The sequence below is a fragment of the Mirounga leonina genome, unplaced genomic scaffold (genome assembly GCF_011800145.1).
Source record: "Mirounga leonina isolate KUSES-001 unplaced genomic scaffold, KU_Mleo_1.0 Mir_117, whole genome shotgun sequence".
In the NCBI taxonomy this organism is placed as follows: Eukaryota; Metazoa; Chordata; class Mammalia; order Carnivora; family Phocidae; genus Mirounga; species Mirounga leonina.
This window is the reverse complement of record NW_023270274.1, coordinates 2,096,243-2,119,833: the sequence shown is the minus strand read 5'-3', so window position 1 is coordinate 2,119,833 and position 23,591 is coordinate 2,096,243. Positions and strand designations below refer to the sequence as shown.

General features: G+C 48.2%; 1 protein-coding gene across 2 annotated transcripts; it reads right to left on the bottom strand.

Moving 5' to 3' along the window:
• Positions 1 to 4,446: 4,446 nt before the first annotated feature.
• On the bottom strand, positions 4,447 to 11,881 carry LOC118007287 (40S ribosomal protein S7). 2 transcript variants are annotated; one of them, XM_035000295.1, is made up of 7 exons: positions 11,780 to 11,881; positions 11,467 to 11,550; positions 11,051 to 11,122; positions 10,128 to 10,271; positions 9,415 to 9,479; positions 6,324 to 6,474; positions 4,447 to 4,772 (listed from the first exon to the last, which is right to left on the bottom strand). In XM_035000295.1, the coding sequence occupies exons 2-7, from the start codon at positions 11,539 to 11,541 to the stop codon at positions 4,623 to 4,625; spliced, it is 657 nt and encodes a 218-aa protein (XP_034856186.1). In that variant the 5' UTR covers positions 11,542 to 11,550; positions 11,780 to 11,881; the 3' UTR covers positions 4,447 to 4,622. The 2 variants fall into 2 exon arrangements, with proteins under 2 accessions (XP_034856186.1, XP_034856187.1); XM_035000296.1 differs by lacking the exon at positions 4,447 to 4,772 and adding an exon at positions 5,627 to 5,738 and having other exon boundaries at positions 11,780 to 11,879.
• Between the last annotated feature and the right edge of the window lie 11,710 nt (positions 11,882 to 23,591).

Below are 23,591 nucleotides of genomic sequence, written 5' to 3'. Positions count from 1 at the left end.
CCAGGGACCGCTCTCTGCGAACCGCTCCCTCCTTCATGGCACTGCAAGGCCTGGCACCGACAGAGCAGGTGGCCCACCGCAGCGCCTGACACATGGGCACTCACGAATCATGCACCTCTCACTCCCCGCCTCCTTGGACGCCCCAAGAGACCACACTCTTGCTCCAGCACAGGAACCGAAAGCCAACAAATTAACCCGACGGAAGGAAGGGAAGACCTGTTGGCCGTAGCACCTGTCCACACAGCAGCCCCTGGGAGCCGTGAGGAGCAACCATGCAACCACACGGTCGGGCCCATCAACGGGCCCGAGGTGAGCGGCCCGTGAGGTGGCTTCCTGCGGCAGGAAAACAGCATGAAGATGAACAGCAGGGCAGCTGTCCCAGCTCGTGACTGGGACAGCAATGGTTCCTTGGAAACTGTGACTCCACACGGGGGCTCCTGGGCCGGGTCCTCGGTGTTTGTGTGCTCCCTCCCAAGCCGTTCCTGCGCACCTCATTCGGGGTAAACCTAAGTCAAAGGAACGGACTCGGCGAGCCACAGGAAAGCAAGCCTTCTAAGCGTCCCTTCAGTGACAGAAGTCAACGCCGCCTTGTCTCCTGACTGCCTTACGTGTCTGCCTCGCCCGCTGGGCACTGTGGGCCTTCGAGGGCAGAGGCCGTAACTTCCTGGGTCTGCCAGAGGACCGGGCATGGAGCCGGCTTCACAACCTAACGGGATCTGAGCCGTACCCCCGTCTTCATTAGGTGCTGGTACGCCATTCAATCAGGGCTGAATCTGATGGTGACGAGCAGGCCAGCTGTGAGTCGATAATCCTAATTACACCAAAGTCATCAATATATACTGACCACTAACTATAACATCTTGTCTGAAATACGCCCATCACGAACACACACAGCCATGTCATCTCTGTGCTTCCCTGACAGGTCCTTAATGTAAGACCCCAGCTCGGATACCACCTCACAGACCGTGTCCCTTAAGTGGGCAGGGATTTTAAGAGCTTATCCTTCTGCAACCCCCTCATGTTACCAAGAGGGCACCGAGGCCCAGGGGCATTGAAAGACTTCAGGAAAGCCACACAGCATGAAATGGAAAAAGCAACCAATTGAAAAAAAGAAACTTTTTTTAAAAAGGATTTATTTATTTGTTTATTTGAGAGAAAGAGCGCGAGAGAGTTCAAGTGGACGGAGGGGCAGAGGGAGAGGTAGAGAGTCTCAGACTCCTCGCTGAGTGTGGAGACCAATGCGGGGCTTGATCCCCACCACGAGATTATGACCTGAGCCAAAACCACGAGTCGGACGCCCAACCAACTGAGCCACCCAGGCACCCCAGAAAGCTCATATATTCTTTCAACAAACATTAAGTTTTGACTCTGTGCCAGGCACTCTGTTAAGCACACGCACCTCCCTGACAGGGGCTGAGAGGGAGTCTGCATTGATTGACTCAGGGCCGTGACCTTTCCCACTGGAAGAACTAGAACTTTCCCACCAGAAGAACCTAGCTAGTCCAGGCTAGTCCTCCGTCCTACAAATGAGAACTAAAGTCACAGAAACGAGGCAGCTCACGGAAGGCGGCAGCCCCAGCCCCGCGATGACCGTAACGCGCCTGGGCGCAGACCCTAACCGCAGTGGACTGCAACATGACCGCTGGTCCGCGCCGCGTTCAGGCCCTAACTGGCCCATCTCGGCTCCCCCAGGCTTGCAAACCACGAGAGTTACGAATAACACGAGCAGAACAGCAACCGTCCGTGGGGCATGCTGGGCTGTCAGGTCACGACCAAAGACTGCGCAGCGCTTTGTCCCGTTTCAGTGGGGTGCTAAGGCTGCTTGAGGAGCACGCAGCCGCTATGCGAAATGGAAGTCTCATTTAAATATGTTCCCACAGAGCATGAACTTGATTGTATCAGTGTAGAATTTTGGGTAAAAATTTAACTGCCTAAGAAGCATTCAGACTAACCTTCCTTATCCCTCACCCACTGCTGCTGCTGTATTGATGAGAGTTGAGGGCACCAGCAGCTTCTCCGAACAGGAGTCTCCGTAACCAGGGCCATCCTGGAACTGAAGGGTCTCTATTGCCATGACCAGTGGTTTTATTGTTTGGTTATAGATTTTTATAAATACCAAGTGTAATATTAGAGATCTAGAATTATGCATCTCAGTGCCTCAGAAGAGCTCAAAATGTTCTACTCTTTAGGAGCTTTGCAACTTCGTATACCTTTATCAGTCAGGGAGAAAAGACCAGAGCTGATACACAACTAGGAGGGAAAAGGAAGATTTAAACACAATCACTTTCTATAATAAATGATGCACATCCATTCTTGCAGGTTTAAGATCTAGCCCTTCAAGAATATTCTGAAGTTGGCCCTTGAACAGCGTGTTTGAGCTGGGAGGATCTACTTATACATGGATTTTCTTTTTAATGAATACAGTGTGACACTATATTTGCTCATAACTTTAGAGATTTTATTATTTTTAAGTAGTCTCTGCACTGAACATGGGGCTCAAACTTACAACCCCGAGATCAAGAGTCGCATGCTCCACTGACTTGAGCCAGCCAAAATGTGCTAACCATTTTACTGAGGCCTCCAGCCAACAGTAAGCAGAATAGTTGAGTTTCGGAGGAAGTGGATTTTCAACGACATAGGGGTCAGTGCCCCTGGTCCCTGTGTTGTTCAACTGTGTAACAGCAAGTTTACTAAGTTTACTAAGGAAAGTTGTGGTGACGTTTAGCACACTAGTCCCTGAACTATTTCGTTGCGCAGCCCACCAAGTAGAAGTCCTGAGCAGGTTATCTCCAGTACGTGTGTGGGCATTAACATATAGAATGGGGCCCTGGGTGGCTCAGTTGGTTAAGCGACTGCCTTCAGCTCAGGTCATGATCCTGGAGTCCCAGGATCGCGTCCCGCATCGGGCTCCCTGCTCGGCAGGGAGTCTGCTTCTCCCTCTGACCCTCCTCCCTCTCATGCTCTCTCTCTCTCTCTCTCAAATAAAATCTTTAAAAAAAGAAAAAAAAATTATAGAATGCACACTACTAAAAGAGCATGCATATGGTTATAAACAGTGTTTTAAATGGACACGAATAGGGGCGCCTGGGTGGCTCAGTCGTTAAGCATCTGCCTTTGGCTCAGGTCATCATCCCAGGGTCCTGGGATCGAGCCCCACATCAGGCTCCCTGCTTGGCAGGAAGCCTGCTTCTCCCTCTCCCACTTCCCCTGCTTGTGTTCCCTCTCTCGCTGTGTCTCTGTCAAAAAATAAATAAAATCTTTAAAAAATAAAAATAGGGGCGCCTGGGTGGCTCAGTCGGTTGAGCGACTGCCTTCGGCACAGGTCATGATCCCAGAGTCCTGGGATCGAGTTCCGCATCGGGCTCCCGGCTCGGCGGGGAGCCTGCTTCTCCCTCTGACCCTCCCCCCTCTCATGCTGTTTCTCTCTCGCTCGTTCTCTAATAAATAAATAAATAAAATCTTTAAAAAAAAAAAACGGACACGAATAAATACTAGTTTTAGTGAAAGCCATGTGATTAATTTTTTAAAACTTGGTTTAATGTCTTGTGATTTAGCAACTTAAAAAACTGGTTCTTCAATGGGCAGAAGACATGAACAGACACTTCTCCAAAAGACATACAAATGGCTAATAGATGAAAAAAATGTACAACATCACTAGCCATCAGGGAAATACAAAACCAGTGAGATACCACCTTACACTAGTTAGAATAGCAGAAATTAACAAGACAGGAAACAAATGTAGGCGAGGTTGTGAAGAAAGGGGAACCCTCTTACACTGTTGGTGGGAATGCAGTTGGTACAGCCACTCTGGAAAACAGTGTGGAGGTTCCTCAAAAATTTAAAAATAGAGCTACCCTATGACCCAGCAATTGCACTCCTGGGTATTTACCCCAAAGACACAGATGTAGCGAAAAGAAGGGCCATATGCACCCCAACGTTCATAACAACAATGTCCGCAATAGCCAAACTGTGGTAAGAGCTGAGATGCCTTTCAACAGATGAATGGATAAAGATGTGGTCCATATATACAGTGGGATATTACTCAACCATCAGAAAGGATGAATACCCAACTTTTACATCAACATGGATGGGACTGGAGGAGATTATGCTAAGTGAAGTAAGTCAGCAGAGAAAGTCAATTATCATATGGTTTCACTCATATGTGGAACATAAGGAATAACGTGGAGGACCACAGGGGCAGGGAGGGAAAACTGGATGGGAAGAAATCAGAGAGGGAGACAAACCCTGACTCTGGACTCCGGGAACTGAAACTGAGGGTCACAGAAGGGAGGGGGGATGGGGTAACCAGGTGATGGGGATTAAGGAGGGCACATAATGTGATGAGCACTGGGTGTTATATGCAATTAATGAATCGTTGAACACTACATTAAAATCAATGATGTATGCTAATTGAACATAATAAAAAAATAAAAATTACAAACTGGCTCATTTGATACTGGATTTTAATTATTATCTGCTAAAAAAAGACTCCTACTAAACTTAACACGTCTATTGCTTCAAAAATCCCCAGCAAAGAAAGGGGGTGGGCGCAGATTCAACAGGGTCGTTAAGACAGCACCAGCTGGAGCTGGGTGACGAGAACACAGCTCACCAGGTGTCCGTTAGACTTGCCATGTGGATGAAAGGCTTCTCTGAAGACCCTTTAGGGAAGACGCAAACGCAAGCCCATCATCGGCTGTGCTTCCACTCAGTAGTCGGGCGGCTACACGTAGACTACGATGTCTCATCTCCTCACACCTGACTGGTCCCGTCTACCTAGGACCGATGGTCAATGTGTGAACTCAGGGAACCCGAAGGAGGGACGAGGGGCGGCTGCACCAGCAGTTTCCGACACCATCAGGTGCTCCAGGGCCTGCTGCACAGCGGAGACAAGTACACTAGCGGCCACTGAACTGAGAGGATAAAATGGTAAATTCTGTACGTGGGTCTTTCACAATAAAAAAGTTCAGTGAGAACACTATCAGATTTTGCTCTTGGAGAACTTTCTATCACACAGTTTCCAAGGAACCATTGCTGGCCTGATTTCAGGTGCTTCTGAAACCTGTCCTTTCTCAGGGCGCCTGGGCAGCTCAGTTGGTTAAGCGACTGCCTTCGGCTCAGGTCATGATCCTGGAGTCCCGGGATCGAGTCCCGCATCGGGCTCCCTGCTCGGCAAGGAACCTGCTTCTCCCTCTGACCCTCCCCCCTCTCATGTGCTCTCTCTCGTTCCGTCTCAAATAAATTAAAAAAAAAAAAAAAAAAATCTTGAAACCTGTCCTTTCTCTTAGGCTGGACTTTTAGGCAGGCTTCCCAGGAGACCCAGCATTCAGGTAGAGCCCGGCGCTGGGACCAGGCCGTAGGCTAAATTATCCTGTCATCCAGTACCTGTGTGGTCTAGAGGTTGAACTTGTCCAAGTGCCAATACTCAGCCACTTGGGGCAATTCCATAGGATTATACCTCTTACAACATCCCCGGATACAAATATATCCCTCCCGTGCATCTAACTGCCTGGTATAACCCACAGGGACCCTCTCTGTTCAAACCTTCCAGCCTACGCAGGGAGCTGCTGGTAATGTAGACAGTTATACAGTGACACCTCTGAAATTTTGAAGAAGACGCCTAAAACAATACTGTGAAAGTTTTATTTAATCATTTTTGTTTACAACTGAAACTCTGGGAACTCAAAGTTAACATCCTTGCCTGTAAGCTTCTTATAGACACCAGAAAAAGTTTCAACCTACAAGGAAAAAAAGAATTCATCACAAAACTTTTAAGCACACACTTTCATTTTAAAGCCTAACGGTTTTGTGAGATTGTCCTGCATGGTTTTTCCCCTCAGCAACCAGGTACTCAGTAGATGAAGAAGATACAAGCCTGGGGACAAGCTCACCCACAATGCTGCGGGACAGGGCTCTATCTACATCGTGGTGCCAGAGCCTGGTGCTCCTCTGGGCCACACAGACAAGAGTCCATGAGGGAGCCCAGGAGTCGTCCACATCCGCTTCGCTTCACCAAGAATGAAGCGAAGGGACAGTCCTCCCGGATTCTAACACTACCATCCCACCCCCAAAGGATATACCATCTTACTAAAAGGATTTTACTTCTATTTTCCTAATAATTTAAAAGGCAGAGAATCCTGATTTTCAAAACATCCCCCACTATAAAACCTGACATATAATCCGAAGGGAAGTGGGCTGAGGTCCAGATGGAAAAAAAGCTGGCTGAGTTTACTACCACTGGTTCTGATGGTACATGGAGATGGGTTATGCTGTCTCTCCCCCTCGTCTGTGTCTGAAGCTTCCGGCAATGAGCCACCCCTTACCTTGTGTTCCACGTTGTTCTGCTGTGCTTTATCCAAATGAACCTTGATCAGCCGGCTGCCATCCAGTTTCACACGGATTCTCTTGCCCACAATTTCACTTGGGAAAACCAAGTCCTCCAGGATCGCATCGTGCACGGCTGTCAAAGTGCGGCTGAAAGAATACAGTGACAAAATTAAGACATCAGGGAAGGCCTGCCCTCCTGGGAGCCCCTCAAAAGTCAAAAACATCAACAGCAAACCCCAGGTTTCTGAAACCAAGTTAACACCAGTTTTCAAACAGGCTATTTACATTTAATGGATCATACCAGAGCTACTGCCAAACTAGACAAGGTAACAAGCATCCTGTTTATTTCAAAAGCTTAGGGTATATTAAACGTGAAACCTTACAAACCACACTCACACCAAGCCATTCCAGGTGATCATCTCCAGAAAAGGGGAGATTAATAAGGTCTTTCACTTTCACGCACTTCTTCAGGTTTATCTTCACTCACGATTTCTCCACCAACTCGCTACAGGAGCCCCTTTACTACTCGCTCATCTCCAAAACCATCCCTCTCCAATGCTGTCAAACTAATCTAAAACTTATGTGATCACCAACCTATTAGAAAAAGATCCTTCAAGAGCTCTCCATGGCCTCCAAAACACCTCTAAGATTCCTTCTCACTCTCTAGGAGGAGGGAGGCACTGCTCTATCACCAGCTCTGCGATGCAGCCCTGCCTGGGCCCCCATTTTCACCCCATCACACAAACTGTTGCTGTGACCTCACTCCTCTCCTGGTGGCACTTCAAGTTCACAACCTATCTCTACCTGGCTGCCTGACAACAGCTAGATTCAACAAATTCCAAACTATGGGGGTATCTGCCATGTACCCCAAGATGCCAAGAATGAGAGAGCGAAGAGGTGGTTATTTCCAGTGTTTACAGAGCGACCTTATAGTAGGGAACTAACTCACCCAGGTCGTTTTACCCTCAGCAGATGGGTAGCTGATACTACACTCCACTCCTCTGCATTTTAGATCCAGCAGTTCCTACACGCACCACACACTTTCTAGGGGCTCTCGAATGCCTGCAAAAGTCTTCTGTTCCACGGCCACATAGAGTAAGCTCAAGGGAAATCCACTTCCTAAAACCTCCATCACCTTCCAGAAAGCAAATGACACAGATGGCCTGATCACTGCTACCCATTAATTAAATTACTAGGAAGGCACACAAATACGGAATTTGTCGTCTCCTTTAAAACAAATCCAAATGGCATCAAAGCTAGCCTTGGCATCTTCTCTCAGATTCCAACACCGTCTTTTACAAGGGGGAGCCACAGCAATGCAACTCTAATAATCACCAGCCAGAGAACTGAATGCCTCAAAGGAAAAGTAACAGAAACCCTGCTACAGTCTAGAAACCCAAACAAGTAAATCTCAGAATCTAACCTGTGTAGGAGAAAGCGAAGTACTGACGAAGGAAAAGAGGTTTGCAGGCAGTGGGAAGTGGCAGAACCGCTATGCCTGCCGCCCAGAGCTTGGCCTACGTTAACAGAAGGCCTCCAATGTGGAGACTAGGTCACCAGGAACCCAGTGACATCATCACCTGAGAAAATGTGGAAAACACAAGTTTGGGATGAGGGGCTTGGATGGGCGAGTCCACTGGATGCAAAGCCAGGGTTTGTTTTCATACTTGAAGTACAAACTCGGGCTCTAACAGACTAGATGCACTTGGTTATCTCCTATATTTGGTGTCTCACAAACTATCCAGAATACCAAAAAATCCCTAAATTCTTATGTTACTCCAACTACCCATAAAACAGGTTCAAAGTAGGGGTGCCTGGGTGGCTCAGTTGTTGGGCGTCTGCCTTCAGCTCAGGTCATGATCCCGGGGTCCTGGGATCAAGCCCTACATCGGGCTCCCTGCTCCGCAGGAAGCCTGCTTCTCCCTTTCCCACTCCCCCTGCCTGTGTTCCCTCTCTCGCTGTCAAATAAACAAAAAATCTTTAAAAAAAAAAAAAAAGAGAGATTCAAAGTACTGAACTGTACGTCTCAAGTTCCAGAAACTCTGGTACCTGTCCTTCCAGTCTCCCCCAACACTCATCTGGCCACAGTACCAGAGTCCCATCACGAACTCCTAGTGGTTTTACAAACAAGACTGAGTTTTTAAAATCCCAGCATCACCAGCACTAGCTGAAATAGCAGTTTTCCAAGCCATGGATCACTTTTCCTTATCCTTTTAGGACAAGTAATACAAAGTCCAGACTGGATAAGCTTGTTACCTATCTGGCAGTTAGAGACGCTAGAATATTTTTTCCCAAGCTGGTCCCCAGGGCAGGGCCTGCGGGATCCACTAATCCAACCCTGTGAAACCACACTTCCACAAAACATCGAAAGGCCCAGATCAAGGAAACAACAACGCTCAATATCTGAGTTATTCAGATAAACTGTAAGTCAATCAAGCTTAAAGAACATGGTCCATTGGCATCTACAACTGCAGGAACACTTTCAACCTGTAACATCAGCAACAGGAAAATCCACCTGATTTCTTAGCCTTAATTCACAGCAAAAACGAAAAGTAAAAGACACCTCCCAGCACACTGTACTACATCTGGTGCGTTTAATCCCTCAGCACTACACGAACCATCCCCTCACCGTTCCTATCCTTTGCCCAAAGAACCAGAGGAAAGAGTCTCACCTTTTGAGATACCAGTGACCTATTTTTATACTACCTACGTAAATACACGTAGTTCTTACCTCCAGAATTTTAATACATTTATACATAATTACAGAGAACACAACAATTTTTACTCAGTAAAAATTCCCACGTGAACAGCTTTCCTAAACTATCACTGTTTAATTTCAGAAACCTACTGCAATTCTTACTACAAAAAAATCATGCAAATCAAGTCAGTAGTAAATGGTCTACGACACACTTTATTTTTTTTTAAAAGCAGGCTCCACACCCAGCAGGGAGCCCAACAGGCTAAAGTGGGCCCAACACAGGGCCTGAATTCATGACCTAAGCGGAGACCCAAGAGTCAGATGCTTAACTCACTGAGCCATCCAGATGCCCCTACAGTACACTTTTTTGATGCTGATAAAATACTCACCTCCTGGGACGCTTTTGCTTATTTTTTGTACGGCTTTTTCGAGTTGGCTTAGGCAGAATTCTCCTCTGTAAGGTAAAAATTATCATGGAAAAAAAAGAAAAACCTTAAGGTGGCAGAAAGCTAAAAACTGTCAAAATGCTTTAAAAGCTAAAAAAAAAAAAAAAGGCAGTAACAAAATAAATTCAAAGTGTGTGAAAGTCAACCAACCCAGAGCAAACAAGCTGAGAAATCCTCTGATGACTCCTGATTTCTCAGTAGCTCCTACTGATCCCCTGAAGCCTGCACACCTACCACGCTGTCAGGCCCGCTGCCTAGTGGAGTAAACATGCCTACCAAGCCAGAACACTACTGAATTCCTCATCAGTCTGGCCCTTCATTCCCATAGACCTGTTAGCACCGAGGCCAGATCTGAACTTATATTCCTTGGCCTCTGCTCGCCTCCCGAAGTCCACAACTGACGCACTTCCAGTGTGGATCGCAAGCAGAAAAACCTCGGCTCAGACCAAGCACACATCTAGTTTGATTTCTCTGTAAACAACCCACTACATTTCTGCCGTTATGGGCATAAAAAGACTTTTTACATTAAACACCAAAACTGTACTTCATCTTTTTGATATATTGCAAGCACAAAATCAAAGTGATTTTTTTTCCCCCTCAAACATGGTGATTTTTAAAAATTCCCACAATAAAACATTCAACAGTACAACAGATACCTGAGCGATAAAAACAACATGCTTCCCACTGAACTTTTTCTCCAATTCACGGACTAGCCGGACTTGGATTTTCTGGAAAGATTTCAGCTGAGGAACGGGAACAAAGATGATAATAGCTTTCCGACCACCGCCAACTTCAATTTCCTAAAGAAAAAAAACAACAACAACATTATTTTCAATTCATACCCTCCATTCTTTCCATTCAAGTACAACCCTAGTGAAACACTCAACGCGAACACTATCAGTCATGTGCACTAGACACCTCTGTCCTAAGAGGTCCTTTAAAAAATCATCTTCCAGCTCTTTGTCCTTGGCCGGTACAACCCCACCGTCCATCTTCCTCTCGCGGGGCAGATCTGACACACACAAGTCCGTGAACTTGCCAAAGGATGCAAGCCTAACAGTGCACTACAGGACACAAACTTGCTTGCAACCCAAAATGAGGCTGGCTGTTCTCTGCAAATCTCCGTCTGTGCAAACACAGGGCAGCTTCTGAGCCAAAGACAGGAATCTGGGAAACTTAACTTCCGATCATCTGTACACCAGGCCCACCGTACAACTGCTGGAGAAAGTGGAAGAGTGAACACTACAACCAGGTGAGGAGCGAAGGTGACGCTGTGCGGGGCGCAGACGCACTGCCAAGTCAAGAGAGAAGCAAGCCTCAGAGACCCTCTGTCTCTGCCCACTTCCCTACTCCACTGCGCAGGCCTCCCCTTCCGAGCCCACAGCGCAGGGGCTGGGAAGCCCCGCTGACACCCCCAATCCTGCAAGCCCACCCCCTGCACGACAGGCCCGGTGGCTCTGACACGTGCTCACGAGCCAGGATGCAAGTTCCCAAACGTGATCTGCAGACATTCTTGACAAGCAGCCGACCCCGGCGTGGGGTGGAGAGAACCCCCGCCCCCCAGTAAAGCTAACTTCACCTTGGCAGCCGTGATGTTCAGCTCCCTCAGCTGGGCTTTGAGGTCGGAGTTCATCTCCAACTCAAGGAGAGCCTAGGGGAAAACAGCAGGAGCTGACCCTCAGGGACCGGCTGGCCGGCGGGGGGCCCGATCCGCGCACTCGTGGGCTCCTCCCGGACGTGTGCCCCCGCCTCCACCCGGAGTGACGCGCGCCGGGACTCCCGCGGGTGGGGGGGCGGTGACAGGCTGCCGGGGGACAGGGGGTGGGGGGAACACGAGCCGGCGGAGGGGACACGCCGCCGGGGGTGGGGGAACAGGAGCCGGGTCGGGAGGGGACACACCACCGGGGGGGGGGACACGCGCGGGGGGGGGAGGGGGAGGACAGGAGCCGGTCGGGGGCTGACACGCCGCCGGGGCGCCGGCCCTGCCCCCCTCACCTGGGAGATGCCGGACTCGAACTCGTCCGGCTTCTCGCCGTTGGGCTTCACGATCTTGGCGCTCGAACTGAACATGGCCTTCTCCTGCAAGCACACAGCGTCCTGGCTGAGTCTCCGCGGCCCCGAGCCGCGGACCCCCTCCGGCCCCCGGCCCGGCCCCGCGCCACCCCGCAGAAGCCATCGGGGTACACAGCCTGGGTAATCGGCCGCATCCCCGCCCGGCGAGCAGCGCCCGCCGGTCCAGGGCGGACTCCGAAACGCGGTTTCCTCAGAGTCGGCTGAAAAGTCCAACACAAGGAGGCCACCGACATACCTGGTTGAGAGCGCCGGCCTAGGAAGAGGCCTGAGTCTCGCGAGAGCGCCTCAAATCGCGACGGCGCACGGGAAGAGGCGGGGACAGGGCGAGCAGAGAAACCGGAAGAACCGCTGAAACGCGGTCGAAGCCTAGAGAGTCCCCGGAAGAGGCCGGGTGGGGGCGGGGACAGGGGCGTCGGTAACTCTCCTCCGAGCGCCGCGGCTCCTTCTTGCTGTGAGTGGGGGGCGTGGTCCGGGCAGCTGCGGAAGTTCAGGCGGCAGTCGGGGCCCCGCGAAAAGCAAGTCCGCCCCGAAGAGAGGACGATTCAAAAAACACCCACTTAACCCGAAGACTCACCCCCCCGCTGAGGCCGTGAAAGGACCTGAGATTCCGATTCCGTTCGTGCCTTTAGAGAACCCAGTGGCGTAACGTGTGTCCGCGCTTCGGCAGCGGAGTGCTTTACGCCTAAACGTGCTCTTCAGCCGTAAACACGTAGCCCTCGGGTCCGAGGCTCCGGGCGGCGGACAGTTGCGGGACGTCCGCAGGCGCTCTGGGGAGGGCTCGCGGCGACGCTTGCCGGGGGCGGGGCGAGGGGGCAAGGGGCTCGGGGGTCCCCGACGCGGGCGGGGCAGAGCGCCTGGGAGGGTGGACCAGGGGTGGACAGCCGGAGTCAGTCGGGGTAAGGGGGTCGGGGGTCGGGGGTCCCCGACGCGGGCGGGGGCAGAGCGCCCGGGAGGGTGGACCAGGGATGGACAGCCGGAGTCAGTCGGGGTAAGGGGGTCGGGGGTCCCCGACGCGGGCGGGGGCGGTGGACCAGGGATGGACAGCCGGAGTCAGCCGGGGCTAAGGGGCTCGGGGGTCCCCGACGCGGGCGGGGGCGGTGGACCAGGGATGGACAGCCGGAGTCAGCCGGGGTAAGGGGCTCGGGGGTCCCCGACGCGGGCGGGGGCGGTGGACCAGGGATGGACAGCCGGAGTCAGTCGGGGTAAGGGGCTCGGGGGTCCCCGACGCGGGCGGGGGCAGAGCGCCCGGGAGGGTGGACCAGGGATGGACAGCCGGAGTCAGCCGGGGCTAACGGGCTCGGGGGTCCCCAGCACGGAGAGGGTTTGTCCAGGTGGGCAGAGCCTGACCAAGCGCCAGCACACTGATGAAAGCTTGGGGATGGCACAAAAACCCGGTTCAACAAAAACGCATTTACTGGAAAAGTGCCTACCTTTGTGCCCACGTTGTCACTTCACATTCATGTGTAGAGATGGGTTCTGTGCCCTAGAGAGGAACTGAAAACATAATTCACAAATATGTATGATGTCGTACTCTGTGCTAATACTGCGCTAGGTGCTAGTGATTGAGTGGAACCCGCTGAATCCTTGCCCTCGGGAAGATTACCCTTTAGTAAAGAAGACCTCACATAATGGTATACATATATAATGACAAATTATGGGAACAAGCAGTAAAATGAGTGAAGGGTGTTGTGGAAATGTTGGGGTCTGGAACCAAGGGCCGAGAAAATTCTTGAGATGTCTTTGGTGCAAAAAAGTGGATTTATTAAAGCACGCGGACAGGGACTGTGGGCAGAAAGCTGCACTGGGGTCATGAGGAGTGGCCCACTATATACTTTCAAATTTGGTGAGGGTTAGCGATAGCTTAGTCTCTAAGGGATTTGGAAGCAAGGTTTCCAGGACCTTGAGGGGGCTAGCTATTGTTGGGAAAAGGTCGTTTATTACTGTCTAATAAAACCTGAGTCATGAGACCCTTCAGATGTGTATGGGTGGGCCATGTGCTCGGGGGATGATTGTCAGCATACATATTGGGGGAAATTGCAAAGGAATTTCTTTATGTTTAAATTAGACTCACAGGATCCTGGGGGGTGGGGCTAACTTTGCCCTTAGCAAAGTGTCAGTATCATGGCAGCCAAGCTCCCAGAGGAAGGTCACTCTGCCTGTTCTAAGGACTTGTCACTGGGCTGTAAATAGTAAGGAAGTTTAATTTTTCTTTTGCCTTTGTTTCCCACATCAAAGGGGACAAGGAGGATTCATGCTTTGAGGAGAAAGAGAAGTTTTTGAAAGAGGGAATTAACCTGAGATGTAGAAGAGAAGTAGGAGCTATTCACCAGGGAGAAGAGCCTTCCAGACAGGGAAAAATTTATGTCAGATTCTCTGGCTGTGGTCACAGAATTTCATCTACTTGAGGTTCAGTTTCCTCATCTGTCAGATTTAACAGTCACTGTCCCCTACGGGCCAAGCACTGAAAAATGCTGAAAACATTACATTAGGTGATAGGTATGATTGCGTTCATCAGATTTTCTTTTAAAGATTTTATTTATTTGAAAGAAAGAGAGAGCACGAGCAGGGTGAGGAGCAGAGGGAGAAGCAGGCTCCCCACTGAGCAGGGAGCCCGATGCGGGACTGGATCCCAGGACTCCGGGATCATGACCTGAGCTGAAGGCAGATGCTTAACCCACTGAGCCACCCAGGTGCCCCACATTCATCAGATTTGTTAGAGTTTTGCTAATAATGCTAAAAAAAAAAAAAAAGCCACTATCTTCTTGGAAAATGAAAAGTCAACTTGAAACTTGTTCCAGAAAGAAAGAAAAGTAGAGCTGCTCTTCTAATCTTACCTGGGCAGTCATTCTGAACATGCTTGCTAAACCATGTTCTTGTCCTTTCATCCCTTCCCCACTCTACCAAAGTAGTGCAGAGGTGTATTCAGTGACGTTCTTTCTGGTTTCCAGTACTTTGTTGAGTAGGAGTGGTCAGAGAGGACCTCCTTGCCTTGTTCCCCATCTCGGGGAAAGCATTGTCCTTCATCATAGGTGTGATGTTAGCATTAGGTTTCTTTGTGGATGTTCTTTATCAGGTTGAGGAAGATCCCCTCTATCCCTATTTTCCTGAGAGTTTTTTTCTTGAGTGGTATGTCAGATGCTTTTTATGCATCAATCATTAGGATCATGTGTTTTTCTTTATAGCCTATATATTTATTAATATGGTGGACTGCATTAACTGATTTTCAAGTATTGAACCCACCTTGAATTTCTGTAATAAACCTCACTTGGTATTGGAATATCATTCTTTTTAATATTGCTGGGTTCCATTTACTAATATTTTGTTGATGACTTTGTTGTGTCTGTGTTCATGAGGGACATTGATCTATAGTTTTCTGTTTTCTACTGTTATAGTCTGGTTTTGTTATTAGGTTAATACCAGCTCATAAAATGAAAGTATGGGGAAGTGTTCCCTCATCTTCTGTTTCCCAGAAAAGATTGTGGAGAATTGTTGTTAATTCTTCAAGCATCTACTTGAATTCTGCCATGAAATCATCAGGGCCTGGAGATTTCCTTTTTTAGGGGTTTTTAAAATTATCTATCTCATGTTGAATGAGATTTGGCAGTGTGTGTTTTTAGAGGAATTGCTCCCTTTCAACTTGTTGAATTTACATGAGTAGAGTTGTTCATAGTATTCTCTTATTATCCTTCTAGTGTTCCTAACTTTTTTAAGGCATATTTTTAAGTAGATTTCACAGAGAACCTTCAAATCAATACATTATTATAAGCCTGATGGAATATGCTGAATTTTTAAAACTTGGAACCTGATAGAATGCTGCATGTGTACATTTAGCAGGTGTTTTTAGGCTCTAAGTCACAACTATGGATCACTTTGCTGACATCCATGTTAGGAAATGCCTACTAACTGGTGTTTATGTATTTACTGGTTTCTTTATTTAACTGTGCAATAAATGAATCAGTACCAACAGGACTGAGTCACCAGTCTCAAGAGGGATGTAATTTGTGCCCTTCACACTTTTACTTTGTCAGCCATTTTGTTTGTGTGTATTACGGACTCATGACTGCTCAGATACACGATCTATCAGTCAGCCTCTGCCAGTGTTTCGCTTTGATGTTCAAACTGTCACACTCGGTTTTGGCCAGCAGGACTTTTAGAAGACATTTAAAACATTAGCCCCCCCCCCCCGCTTTTTTTTTTAAGATATTATTTATTTATTTGACAGAGAGAGACACAGCGAGAGAGGGAACACAAGCAGGGGGAGTGGGAGAGGGAGAAGCAGGCTTCCCGCCGAGCAGGGAGACCGATGCGGGGCTCGATCCGAGGACCCTGGGATCACGACCTGAGCCGAAGGCAGACGCTTAACGACTGAGCACCCAGGTGCCCCAACATTAGCCCCTTTTAAATGAGTTTCCACACCCCATCATCTCCATTCATCCGTGAACACCTTGCTTTCTAGCACAAAGTGATCCAGGCTAGTTTTATACCAGTCCGTCTCAGACATGGGATTAACCCTTTCTCCAAAAAAGACTTGGTTCCTTTTATTGGAAAAATGGTATTAGAGACCAGAATCTTGGCACGAGGGTACCTCATGGGGGTACTCTTGAGGCTGCCTTGATCTTCATAACTAGCTTGATGATCTTCAATAGGTGTTCTTAAGTTCATATGATTGATTTACTAGCCCTCCTTGTGTATCTGTAACCTTACAGTCCTTTCTAGGAGGAGAATTAAAAAAAAAAAACCTGCATGTCATGGCATAGGAATTCTATACCTCTTACACAACCCTCTCTCCCTCTCCCTCTGCCCCTCCCCCTGACACTCATGTGTGTGTGCTCTTTCTCCCTCAAATCTTTAAAAAGTCATAAATGTAGGGGCGCTTGGGTGGCTCAGTCGTTGAGCGTCTGCCTTTGGCTCAGGTCATGATCCCAGGGTCCTGGGATCGAGCCCCGCATCGGGCTCCCTGCTCCGTGGGAAGCCTGCTTCTCCCTCTCCCACTCCCCCTGCTAGTGTTGCCTCTCTCATTGTGTCTCTGTCAAATAAATAAATAAATAATATTTTTTTAAAAAAGTCATAAATGTAGAACTTCGATTTCTCAGAAGACTTTGGATAAACATAAGTATTTATTACTTTAATGCTAATCCAGTTGGAACTTCCTAAAGCCAATTATGTTATAAAGTATAATCAGTACATAAAAATCAAAATTTTTAAATAACTGGGAAATATGTTATATATTATACCTTTAAATCATACCCAAAATTTCAAGTGGAAATTTTTCCATAGGTTTACATTATTTTCAGATTGTCTGAATCCTGCTAGAATTGTTTCATAAAAGACACCAATATGTATAATTATAACAATGTAATTGCAATACATTGCAATTTAAATCCCATGTTTTACGTCACAGTTACATAAATCTTAAGCTATTTAAAGAAGAAAATGCTTACCTGAAATCAAACATGTCATGTCCTGAATTCCCCAACTATGCATTCTTCATTTGTCACTAAAACACAAAATTATATTCTCTAAAAATCAGTGTTTTTCCAACTTTAACATTCAAAGGAGTCACCTGGTGATCATTGTAAAATACAGATTCTTCAGAAGTTCTGGGCTGAGGCTCAATATTTTATACTTCTAACTTGCTCCTAGGTGATGCCCATGAGGCTGGTCCAGTGACCACACTGAGTGACAACGGACCAGATGTCGAGAAGAATTACAATAGATGTAGTAACGGAACTGAGAAAGATCCCTTTCAGCATGAAGGAAATGAATTAGAGAATCTACAGTTTTGACCTGGAGGGACCAAGAGACCCTGCCTGGGTAGTTCTGGTCCAGGACAGAATACCGCCTGGGAGGGGATGAAGTTAAACAGCCAAGATCTGTTCTCCTTTAATATATATATTAGTTCTACATTGTGTAAAGTCCCCTATTAAAAAGGACCCTATGCTGGGAATGTAGAATGTCAGCACCTGAGGCAGAAAGGCTCGAGGTCAGACAGATGAGCGCGCCCAGGCTGCAAAGTTGTTCCCTTCCACACTGCTGCTCCCAGAGTTAATGATAAAGTGACAGAAGGAGAGTTACCGCAGAGTCCTTGCAAGTAAAACGAATTTATGGACCTGTCTGGCTGATCAAGAATTAATGGATTGAATTTAGCAAAAGGTTTTGTCTCTCCCCACCACTTACAGCTGCCAGGGTTTTCATAATTATTACCCGGTGGCCAGTAGGGAGCATGGGAATGAAATGAAGGTGCAAGCCTGCGATGAATGTGAAAATCAACTGCGTATAATGAAGCAAGGTCACTGGCTGCTTCTGGAAAGTTTCAAAGTCACTCTTCCTATGTAACAGTATCTGATCTGTAGACATGGGTCACCTATCAGGTGGATGAATGGTAATTGTTCAAATATTAATATTTAAGGTACAGAGGAATGCACTTGATTTTTATCATAAACTGATAATTTGCTCATCTTCAATATATTTCACCAAAAGCAACACAGTTCTTCTCATGAACCTTCATGAAACATGTACAGGATGAAAGAAGTAATGTGACATTGGGAACACGCTTGTGTATCAGACCAGATTAGAGGCTGCACACTGTATTCACAGCCACCATACACGGTGTCATTATCCCCCGTTTTCAAATGAGAGAACAGAGACTTTAGGGAATGCATCAAATGTATACAGCGAGTAAATTACAGAGCTGGAATTTGCAGTCAGTGTGTGTGGGCTGCACAGGTCAGGGCTGGGGGAGAACAGGAGAGGTCTGGGGGATATGAGTCACACACTCGCTGCATTTCTACCCTCGGTCCTTCAGTACGCTCATCCCGTGCACTCCACTGAAGTCCACAGCCTCTCAGAAGTGCTAGTACACCAGTAACCCCACCCCCTTTAGCCAAGGGCCTCCGGAGGTCCGAGTCGATCGACAAAGCCCTGCGGACCTAATGATCCTCAGGTGTCACACTTTGCCTGGGATTGTTCTTGGTAACAGGTCACCTCTAGGGAAGTAACAGAAGTACTTGTCTCTAGAAGACTGCAGTTGAAATGCCCTTAGCTCGGTAATCGTGCTCCTGGGGCTTACATGGGGGCATTTTCTGCAACTGTTCAGACTGAGACTGGGAATACGACCCACAACTAGTAGGAACCTGGGTGCCTGTGTCAGGGGCTAGCGGGGGCAGGGGCGTCCCCCGCCTGTGTGATGCCGAGTGGCTTACTCTTAGCATCCTTCTCCAGTCAAAAGTGTTTTCAGTTATCACCATGTCCTAGTCATCATTATCTTCCTAATTCACGCTTCTAAAATCAATCATTAATATTTAAAAAGAATAAATTTCAATCTTAAAGACATCGTTCAAATTCAGTAAACTATTTAACATACAAACTAAAATCTGCTCTTTATTTTTATTTATTTCAGTCATCTCTGCGCCCAGCGTGGGGCTGGAACTCACAACCAAGATCAAGAGTCGCACGCTCCTCCGATGGAGGCGGCCAGGCGCCCCTTTAATCTGTCACCCTGGAGCTGTCACTGCCACTCACTGTCTAACTGATAACACAAGTGATCACAGGGAATGACACTGTGAAGTAATGCAAGTTCCAGTCCGACTTCTCTGTCTTCACAGTCACCGAGCTGCCGCTGTTGGCCTCAGACGTACCGTCCAAACGCGGGAGCCCGGCGCCCGAGCTGCACGCAGCCGAGCCTGCGCTTGTCGCTGAGTGCTGCGCTCAGCCTTGTGCTGCGCTTGTCGCTGAGTGCTGGCAGGCTGGAGCCAGCCGTGGCACTGGGAGGTCCACGTAAAATGTAATGTTGTTAAAGATTTATAATAGGGGTGCCTGGGTGGCACAGTGCGTTAAGCGCCCGACTCTTGGTTTTGGCTCAGGTCCAGATCTCAGGGTCTTGAGGTCAAGCCCCGAGTCAGACTGCGCTCAGTGTGGAGTCAGCTTGAGATTCTCTCTCCTTCTCCCTCTGCCCCTCCCACTCATGCACACTTAAAATAAATCTTAAAAAAAAATTTATAATAAAAATGGGTAACTACACACACAGACACACACACACACAATTAAAACTCAGTATACCACAACTGGTTGTTTAGACTTAGACCAACAAGAAAGGTTTTTTTCTGGATGGTGCATTTATCACTTAGAACATTTAGAAAGTTTTGATTTAGTTTTATTATTATTTTAAAATCCTCTACAGAAAAGGCAACCCCATATTACCTGCAGCAGGGCCAAGCTCCCACCACGCAGCCATTGGTATCTTGGTGGGAGGAGGCTGTGGGATGATGGACGGAACGTGAAGGACTGAGATGAGGAACTGACTCTTGCAGCAAACCACACCTCATGCAGACTCTGGATGGACGGAACTTCGAGGGGTGACTGTCTTAACCCCAGGACCTCAGGGCGTGAGCTGTAAGATCCTCAGTGCAGCAGGTGATCCTTGTGCCCCGTGCATGGCTTATAGGGGATGGAGTCTGGTGGGCTGCCGTCAGAGTGGCCGGGCCCATGGAGGGAACCCCTGCTCTGGGGCTCACCTCTCTTCCTTGACAAAAGGCAGCAAAATGAGCTCGCTGGCTTCTGCTCTCACCCAACTGCCCTGGGTTCCTCGTTGGTGCTGATCTCCGCTTCAGACTGATAGCCAGAAGATTGAGGATCACGTTCCAGTTCTACAACTAACTAGGTGACTTTGGGCAAGTCATCAAAAACTCCTTGAGCCCGTTTCTCTGTCAAATAAACCTGAGGTCTGCCTGTTGACCTCACAGGACTGAGGTGGGAAGTGAACAGAGTCACAGAAATGAAGCAGCGTGGCCAGCTACTGCGGGGAGGGGTGTCCTCAAACCTGAGTGTGTTTCAGAACCACGGGGCGGGGTGGGGGGGGGCTTGCTAAAACACACACTGCTGGGCTCCGCCCTCCCTCCTCTCCCCACAGAGTTTGGATCCTGCTGATGTGGGGCAGGACCCAGAATTCCCATTCCTAACAAGCTCCCAGGTGATGTTTTTGCAGCTGGTCTGAGGGCCCCACTGTGAGAACCGTGACTTAGGTTTACCAGGATGGGTGCTGGACGGGGTCGGAGTCCTGGCCACAGCCCTGCCTGTCCTCACGGCTGCAGGCAAAGTACTTGATCAGTCGAAATCGCGGCTTTCTTGTCGGTAAACGGGATGACTTTAGTACGTGCAGCTCAGATAGAGCTGTGTGTATATAGTACTTAGCACGGTGCCTGGGACATCGTGCCGGCCTCCTGAACGTCCCTTCTGACTGTGTACAGTGATTCCGTGGTGTCTGCACACAGCAGGGTGCTAATAAACAAATGTGCTACTTCTGAAGCAAGGGACGGCTTCAGACTGTTATCTATCCCAAATTACACATTTTGGGAACTCCTAATGTGTTTTACAGAAGCATGTTACAGACTGGTAGAAATTTTGACTCAAAAAATACAATTTGCAGGAAAAATGTAAATTGGAATTACAAGGACACAGTTTGAATGTATTATTTATCATGTGTTCCTGTGTTGATCTGTAATTATCTTCTAGGTCAGAAGTTCCTAGGATTTTGGCCTCAGGACTCTTTGGACTTTTGAAAGTTATTGAAGGCCTTGAGGAATTTTTTTGTAGGTTATGACTATTGATATTTACCGCATGCAACATAAAATGGAGAAAATTTTTAAATTACTCATTGAAACAATAAACCCATTTCAAGTTAATATCAGTTATCTTATTAAAAATAACTATATCCCGGCGCCTGGGTGGCTCTGTCGTTAAGCGGCTGCCTTCCGCTTAGGTCATGATCCCAGGGTCCTGGGATCGAGCCCTGCATTGGGGTCCCTGCTCAGTGGGAAGCCTGCTTCTCCCTCTCTCACTCCCCTTGCTTGTGTTCTCTCTCTCGCTATGTCTCTCTCTGTCATATAAATAAACAAAATCTTTAAAAATAAAAATAAAAATAACCATATCCCTCACCCCCAAAGTGAGAAGAGTAGCATTGATTTACCTTTTGCAAATGTCGGTAATGTCTGGCCTAGAGGACATGCCTCTCTTCTTCTCCTTTAGATTTACTGCTTTCTGCATGCATGTGTAACTCAAGGAGTACATGTTTTCATTTTCATTTTTAGATTTATAAGAAGGATGTCCTATCTCCACTCGGGGACTTGCTTTATTCACTTACTATCATATTGCTAATAATTATCCGTAATTGTGTGTGTCAGTGAAACTTAGTTCACTCATTTTGAGTGCTGTCGAGTCTCATCACTTTCTGGGTCAGTGCTCAGTACCGTATTGAGAATGAGCCAGTGTTTGCCAGGATAGGTAAAGTCACATACACTTGGAGCCAGAGATTAAGATAGAAAAGATTTTCAGACGAGTAACTGGTTAATGAAACACTGGAAGAAACAGTTTTGGAATTACAGAAAGCCACATGGGCAATTTTCTTACCATACTCAGATAATTCTAACCTACAATTTTACAGGGATGATGAGTGCCCTGTGATAAAGGACCACAGCCAGCCACTTTACATGGAAAAGCAAGTCCCAAGTGGGTCTGAGCCCAGGATCAAGCCAGTGGGAGGGGCAGCAGCTGTGGGCCGAACTCTGACGGGGGCCCAGCCTCCTTCCTCCTCAGGGGAACACTGTGAGTGCAGCTGTGTCTATAATCTGTACTACTGTCAACATTTCAGAGTGGACTGACCATCCCAGCTCACAGTTTTAGAGTGAAGACTTCTGCTTTTGGCCCACTACCCTGATCTACTTCCACTCAGCCTCCTAACCTGCAACCAGGTCTTCCGGTGCCATCTGTGTCCATAACTGAACCTGTCGTCACCTGGAAAGGATGGGCTAGTGATGTCTCTGAAGAAAGCAAGTCTAGAAATAAATTGTCCAAGGTCTAGCCTGAGCTCACTCAGAGGCCCATGGCGCTCCAAGGCCTTGAGTAAAGACAGAACGAACTGCAGTAGAAAGAGGGGCTGCGGTCATCCCCAGAGCCGTGGCCAGGGCATCTCTGGGTTTCATAGCTACATGAGAAGAGATAGCATGATCAATCATTAATGATTTTTAAGGACAATTTTTAAATTATTTTTTAAGCTTATTTATTTTTTTAGTAATCTCTACACCAAAAATGGGGCTCGAACTCATAACCCAGAGATCAAGAAGCCCACGCTCTTCCAACTGAGCCAGCCAGGTGCCCCCAGGACAATTTTTTTTTAAGAAGCTATCTTGAAGTGCAATAAAAATAGGAATGAGGAATGGACTTTAGCCAATTTAAATTTAAATGAGGAAAGTTGAAATTTTTTAAATGGATGTCCTTTGAGTTCACAGACAAGCACACACCTGACCACAGCAAGGTCTGTCTCCCCTTTGCTGTTCCTTCTTCCTTCGCTCTGCCTAATGCATGAGAACGAACTTTCTGTCCTTCAAAACCGTGTCCCGGACCCCCCACGCAGTCTCACTGTCCGCCCCGCACTTCTCAAACTGGTGGCTTTGCACTGTCGTCTCCTCGTTCACGTGCCCATCTCGGCGGTTCCTCTCGGTGCTCAGACTGTCTTACTCCACCGTGCATTCCCCGGGCTTGGGCAGCGCGCAGTAGGTGTTCGGTAAGGTTTGCCCAACTGAACACCTAGAGAAAATTAAAGTCGTTTAAAGTTAATTTGAAAAGCAATTCTTGCCAGTGGACAGGACTTTTCAAAGTTGTTTTGCTTACAGAGCAAAAAGTCAAATATCGGGCAGAATTCTAACAAATCGCCTTTACGACTAAATTTTCTCCCTGGTTCCCAGTGCATTAGGTTTTGACACCCTGGGGTCACGCACCCACGTGGGTGGAGCGCTCCCCTTCCCTCCGGCCCCGGCTCTCTTTTTCATCGCGGAATGCCAGTCCTTCCGGCCTCTACGACAGTTAGGAGGCAAGCACCTATTTCTTTGGTTGGACAGCCCCGACTGCACACAAGGGGCCCGGGACAGCCCCCCAAACCGCTGCGAGGCCGAGGAGGGGCGAGAGGAGGGGCGAGAGGAGGGGCCTCTAGCGGTCCCTCCCGCCCACACCGCCCAGACCCCGCCCCTCGCGCGGCTCCTCCCCAGACCCCGCCC

Bases quoted from the DNA above. Each gene is read 5' to 3' on its own strand.
- LOC118007287 (XM_035000295.1), bottom strand. From the start codon at position 11,541: ATGTTCAGTTCGAGCGCCAAGATCGTGAAGCCCAACGGCGAGAAGCCG. The intron at 9,480-10,127 runs GTATCTGTTGTA...TTTACCTTACAG, and splicing joins ATGTTGTTTTTATCGCTCAG to AGGAGAATTCTGCCTAAGCC. The intron at 4,773-6,323 runs GTAAGGGGTGGC...GGTCCTAGGTAG, and splicing joins AGAACAACGTGGAACACAAG to ACGGGACCAGTCAGGTGTGA.